This window comes from Neoarius graeffei, chromosome 8 (genome assembly GCF_027579695.1).
Source record: "Neoarius graeffei isolate fNeoGra1 chromosome 8, fNeoGra1.pri, whole genome shotgun sequence".
NCBI lineage: Eukaryota > Metazoa > Chordata > Actinopteri > Siluriformes > Ariidae > Neoarius > Neoarius graeffei.
In genome coordinates this window covers 52706059-52712610 of record NC_083576.1, presented here as the reverse complement: position 1 = coordinate 52712610, position 6552 = coordinate 52706059, and the positions used below count along the sequence as shown (strand labels likewise).

The 6552-nt window shown below is 43.4% G+C and overlaps 1 protein-coding gene across 2 annotated transcripts; it reads right to left on the bottom strand.

Annotated features, from left to right (window-relative positions):
- Nucleotides 1-312: 312 nt before the first annotated feature.
- Nucleotides 313-5749, bottom strand: prss23 (serine protease 23). 2 transcript variants are annotated; one of them, XM_060926935.1, is made up of 2 exons: nt 5488-5749; nt 313-1852 (listed from the first exon to the last, which is right to left on the bottom strand). In XM_060926935.1, the coding sequence occupies exon 2, from the start codon at nt 1832-1834 to the stop codon at nt 674-676; it is 1161 nt and encodes a 386-aa protein (XP_060782918.1). In that variant the 5' UTR covers nt 1835-1852; nt 5488-5749; the 3' UTR covers nt 313-673. The 2 variants fall into 2 exon arrangements, with proteins under 2 accessions (XP_060782918.1, XP_060782919.1); XM_060926936.1 differs by having other exon boundaries at nt 5433-5494.
- Between the last annotated feature and the right edge of the window lie 803 nt (nt 5750-6552).

Sequence of the window (6552 nt, the reverse complement as noted above, 5' to 3'; positions counted from 1 at the left end):
ACAACCCATCTAACTTGAAGGAGTTGGAGTAGTTTTGCCTTGAGGAATGGGCAAAAATCCCAGTGGCTAGATGTGCTAAGCTAATAGAGACACCTCAAGAGACTTGCAGCTGTAATTGCAGCAAAAGTTGGCTCTACAAAGTATTGACTTTAGGGGGTAAATACCTATTTCACACTCCAGATTTCTGGGGTTTTTTTTTTTCATCTTATTGTTTGTGTCACAATAAAACAACAATTTTCACCTTTAAAGTGGTAGGCATGTTGTGTAAATCAGATGGTGCTAACTCTCCAAAAATCCATTTTAATTCCAGCTTGTAATACGACAAAACAGGACAAACACCAAGGGGGATGAATACTTTTGCAAGACACTGTAAGTGCACAATTCCTCACCCTTCTGCTTCTTTTCTCAGGAGTCCCAAGATGAATATATTAAAATAGAGAGGCAACAGTGTTTTACTTCTTTAAATAAATGCCCAATTTAATGCAAACATGATATCTGATCCAATTTGGATTAACTTTGATGATCAAATCGAGAATCATTTGATAACCTCTTTCAAAGGACTGTATCTTGATTTGACTGTAATAGTTTTGTCTATAAAAGTACCGACTGTAAAAGCCATGTTCATGGATGAGTTTTTCTTTCCTTTCCTTCCATCTTCTCATGCTTATCTAAATCAGTTCTGACTACACTCTGCTCCGTTTCCATGCACCCAGTAACAGATCTGAGCAAATTTCAGTGGTGTGAAACGGACAGCTACATTGTAGTCACGGCTCTCGCCATTGATCTCCAACCATTGGTGTCCAGAGAAGATGCCAATCACTTTGCGTTCCCAGCGCTCCAGAACACTGTCCCACACACGGCCATACACCCCAGAGCCACTGGCCCCAGGTCTCGCATCACAATGCTGGTAGATTAGATCATTACTCTCATCTTCTACAGAGCAGAAACGATACACAAGTTCTCCAGGCCTATCACTGTCAAACCCAGAGAAATGGATGCGTTTTCCCGCCAAATCGTTAGCAAAAGGCGCTACGGCAAGACGCATAAAGGGGCGGCGATGTGGCCAACGCAGCTCCAGAAGGGCATAGTCATAATCCATGCTGACATCCTGGGGTCCTTGTATCCAGCCTTTAGGGACACGCATCCGCCGCACCCTTACCCAGCGCACCAAGGGCTTTTTCATGTCTTCTTTGGTGCTATTAGCTGAAGGTGGGATGAGGAAGCCCACTCTGAGCTTGCGTGCACCTTTGACATAATCTTTTCCATCATGTACACAATGGGCAGCGGTCAGCACATGCTGTTGGGATACCAGAACACCAGTGCAGCCTGTCGAGATGCGTACGGCTGTGGAGAAGGGGTAGTCCAACAGGAAATGATCACCACGAATGTTGAAGCGTCCATCTGCACCATAGATTTGCCTCCTTGTTCTTTTGTGTGGGAAAGATGGGAGTTTATGCTTCCTTTTGTGGGACAGTACAGGCAAGATGTTGCTGTCATTATCTTCACCTTCCAGACTGACAGTGGTTAGTGTACGTGAGCCATCGGCATACAGTGTTTCAAAAGCCAGCTGCTCAGTTAGATGTTCTTTGTCAATGTCTTCTACCTTGTGGTAACAGCTGGCATCGCAGTGGGTAGTAAAGTCCAGCTGGGCCTTTGCACTGAAACGGGAGCGAGAGAGGACTACGGGGGGTTGAGGCACCAGAGAAGGGATGTGGGGATTCTGCAAGTGATAGGTGGGTGCTCTCACTGACAGAGAAGACTTTGATAATAGAAGTAAGAGGAGCTGACCAGCAAGACAGAAATGTGCTAAACCCAATGTCCAGTAATGGGCCATGGCTGAGATTACAGGAACCTGAAATTAGAGAAAGACAGATAATTTACAACATGATTACAGCAATTTAAAAGTTAGGGTTGTTTTTTTTTTTGAATATTCATTAGTGTGCTGAATGTCTATAATAGACAATACTTTCTTGATAGCGACACACTTAAAAAAAAAAGAAGTTAACTCTTGAACCCCTAAATACATTTTGGTTGTCCCTTCAGAGGAACCCATACATATTTTATGTAGAACCCTATAACAGACAGTTTCTCTGTTAGAAAGTAGCTCCAAATAGGGAACCTACACAGCAAAATCCCCAGTATTGAATTAACACCCTACTGTGTTTATATAGGTCCAATTGGACACGAATTAACACTTTCAGAGTTAATTTAACACTGAGGAATTTGCTGTGTACAATTCCTTGTAGAGCTTTTATCTTAGTGTATGGTTGAGGTATGCTTTTAAACTTTGAGACGGATTTACATTGAATAAATATTCTAATATTGCCCAACAATCAGAATATACAACTCCGATTCCAAAAAAGTTGGGAAAGAGTACAAATTGTAAATAAAAACGGAATGCAACAATTTACAAATCTCAAAAACTGATATTGTATTCACAACAGAACATAGACAACATATCAAATGTCGAAAGTGAGATATTTTGAAATTTCATGCCAAATATTGGCTCATTTAAAATTTCATGACAGCAACACATCTCAAAAAAGTTGGGACGGGGCAATAAGAGGCTGGAAAAGTTAAAGGTACAAAAAAGAAACAGCTGGAGGACCAAATTGCAACTCATTAGGTCAATTGGCAATAGGTCATTAACATGACTGGGTATAAAAAGAGCATCTTGGAGTGGCAGCAGCTCTCGGAAGTAAAGATGGGAAGAGGATCACCAATCCCCCTAATTCTGCGCCGACAAATAGTGGAGCAATATCAGAAAGGAGTTCGACAGTGTAAAATTGCAAAGAGTTTGAACATATCATCATCTACAGTGTATAATATCAAAAGATTCAGAGAATCTGGAATAATCTCTGTGCGTAAGGGTCAAGGCCGGAAAACCATACTGGGTGCCCGTGATCTTCGGGCGCTTAGATGGCACTGCATCACATACAGGCATGCTTCTGTATTGGAAATCACAAAATGGGCTCAGGAATATTTCCAGAGAACATTATCTGTGAACACAATTCACCGTGCCATCCGCCGTTGCCAGCTAAAACTCTATAGTTCAAAGAAGAAACCGTATCTAAACATGATCCAGAAGCGCAGACGTCTTCTCTGGGCCAAGGCTCATTTAAAATGGACTGTGGCAAAGTGGAAAACTGTTCTGTGGTCAGACGAATCAAAATTTGAAGTTCTTTATGGAAATCAGGGACGTTGTGTCATTCGGACTAAAGAGGAGAAGGACGACCCAAGTTGTTATCAGCGCTCAGTTCAGAAGCCTGCATCTCTCATGGTATGGGGTTGCATTAGTGCGTGTGGCATGGGCAGCTTACACATCTGGAAAGACATCATCAATGCTGAAAGGTATATCCAGGTTCTAGAGCAACATATGCTCCATCCAGACGACGTCTCTTTCAGGGAAGACCTTGCATTTTCCAACATGACAATGCCAAACCACATACTGCATCAATTACAGCATCATGGCTGTGTAGAAGAAGGGTCCGGGTACTGAACTGGCCAGCCTGCAGTCCAGATCTTTCACCCATAGAAAACATTTGGCGCATCATAAAACGGAAGATACGACAAAAAAGACCTAAGACAGTTGAGCAACTAGAATCCTACATTAGACAAGAATGGGTTAACATTCCTATCCCTAAACTTGAGCAACTTGTCTCCTCAGTCCCCAGACGTTTACAGACTGTTGTAAAGAGAAAAGGGGATGTCTCACAGTGGTAAACATGGCCTTGTCCCAACTTTTTTGAGATGTGTTGTTGTCATGAAATTTAAAATCACCTAATTTTTCTCTTTAAATGATACATTTTCTCAGTTTAAACATTTGATATGTCATCTATGTTCTAGGCGGCACGGTGGTGTAGTGGTTAGTGCTGTCGCCTCACAGCAAGAAGGTCCTGGGTTCGAGCCCTGTGGCTGGCGAGGGCTTTTCTGTGCAGAGTTTGCATGTTCTCCCCGTGTCCGCGTGGGTTTCCTCCGGGTGCTCCAGTTTCCCCCACAGTCCAAAGACATGCAGGTTAGGTTAACTGGTGACTCTAAATTGACCGTAGGTGTGAATGTGAGTGTGAATGGTTGTCTGTGTCTATGTGTCAGCCCTGTGATGACCTGGCGACTTGTCCAGGGTGTACCCCGCCTTTCGCCCGTAGTCAGCTGGGATAGGCTCCAGCTTGCCTGCGACCCTGTAGAAGGATAAAGCGGCTAGAGATAATGAGATAATGAAATTTTGAAACTTCCACATCATTGCATTCCATTTTTATTTACAATTTGTACTTTGTCCCAACTTTTTTGGAATCGGGGTTGTACATTCATGACATACTGAAAGACAAGATAACTCCATTTCCCATTTTATTCATTTCAGACTCCCTTTATAACTCAATATTTTGAGTGAAATACAAGAAGTTCTCCTGTCATGTCATCATAATAGGCACATGGAAAATGCACTGAATCATGTTCAGACAAGATTACAGTCATCTACATACTACACATAGTAAGAGCTGCAAAGATTTTACAAGGCTGTCTCAGGCACGCTTTACTAATCATTGTAAAAACTGAGTACTAAATTTGGGATTAACCAATTCAATCAATCAATTCACTCCTATGGTAATACTTTCTTCTTGGAGACTTAATGACATCAATAGTATTTTCTTTGTTCAGGAAAGACTACAAAATAAATGTCAAAATGTAGATAGTCAGTCTGATCACCACAATTTCAAACCTAAAATACTGAAATGCAACTAGTACAGTAATGATATTGTTCTTACTCTAATTTAGCACTACTGACTGACAACTCCTAATCTTGGTTGTGCTTTATAATCTTGTATCCAAATCGTAAAGATTTCAGGACATTGATACACTCCAGTGAGGTATTCATACAAAATGGTTTAGTTGTTTTGTTTATCCCTAAATCTACATAATTACATCATTGATTTAAGGATTCCATTCCTCAGGAGGACAAATTAGACACTCTCCTATTTCACAATGTGTCCTGGACTCATATTTGACCCCTGTGTACCGCCTCCATGGAAATCCCAGAGAAAAACCTGTTTCCCAGCACTCTAAACTCCCATCTTCTTTTATGTTCCACGTGGTGAATAGGTGTCCAACTATCATTCCGCACTCCTAACTGGTCGAGTTAAATTCAAGGAAAAAACACACCATGTTTACTGAGCTTCACTTGCACTATGAGACTGACAAACCACAAAGCAGGACGTGCAAATGCTCGAACAGATACCTGCATTGAGAAGTCGGTTACCTCGGCAGGGTAAACAGTCTCCTGGGAAATGAATGTGAAGCCGTTTAAACTCGCAGCTTAATTATAGTTATTATAGTAATTATGGATTATTGTTATTAAGGCGCGCGCGCGCTGCGCCAGTCACCGTTATTCTACTTTTGCGCACGGGGTTGTATGACATTACACGGTCAAAAATCAATACCTGGATGGATGCAAATTAATTATTTTTGAACAATGGTAATTACAAGAACTTCAACCTTGAGATGGCTCCTTAAAAGGAAATTTTCTATTCACATCCAAATCACGTCTTCGTCTTCAAGTGCGCCGGCTATTCGAGCTCTGCAGTTTCCTCCCATTTCGTCTTTATGCGTCTCCACTTAAATGTCACAGGTTTCCAAAAACAAACAAACAAACTCCACACTAACACTTGCTGATTTTTCGGTAGTCTGTTTCACATCTGCACTCTGGTCCCATAAGATGAACGGGTTTCCTGGAGGACAGCGCGTGCCGCCGACTCAAGTCTCTTCTGCCAAATAACCACACATGAGTTTGGCGCTGCAGTTTAATCTCATGGTCCTAGCGCCGTTGCGTGTATACGCGCGCGACGGGGGGCGGGGCGACGTAACGATGGGAGTCTCATCTCATCTCATCTCATCTCATTATCTCTAGCCACTTTATCCTGTTCTACAGGGTCGCAGGCAAGCTGGAGCCCATCCCAGCTGACTACGGGCGAAAGGCGGGGTACACCCTGGACAAGTCGCCAGGTCATCACAGGGCTGACACATAGACACAGACAACCATTCACACTCACATTCACACCTACGGTCAATTTAGAGTCACCAGTTAACCTAACCTGCATGTCTTTGGACTGTGGGGGAAACCGGAGCACCCAGAGGAAACCCATGCGGACACGGGGAGAACATGCAAACTCCACACAGAAAGGCCCTCGCCGGCCACGGGGCTCGAACCCGGACCTTCTTGCTGTGAGGTGACAGCGCTAACCACTACACCACCGTGCCACCCTCCTTGACTCTTTTATGCTGCATAAATCTCATCTCATTATCTCTAGCCACTTTATCCTGGTCTACAGGGTCGCAGGCAAGCTGGAGCCTATCCCAGCTGACTACGGGCGAAAGGCGGGGTACACCCTGGACAAGTCGCCAGGTCATCACAGGGCTGACACATAGACACAGACAACCATTCACACTCACATTCACACCTACGGTCAATTTAGAGTCACCAGTTAACCTAACCTGCATGTCTTTGGACTGTGGGGGAAACCGGAGCACCCGGAGGAAACCCACATGGACACAGGGAGAACA

Bases quoted from the DNA above. Each gene is read 5' to 3' on its own strand.
- prss23 (XM_060926935.1), bottom strand. From the start codon at position 1,834: ATGGCCCATTACTGGACATTGGGTTTAGCACATTTCTGTCTTGCTGGT.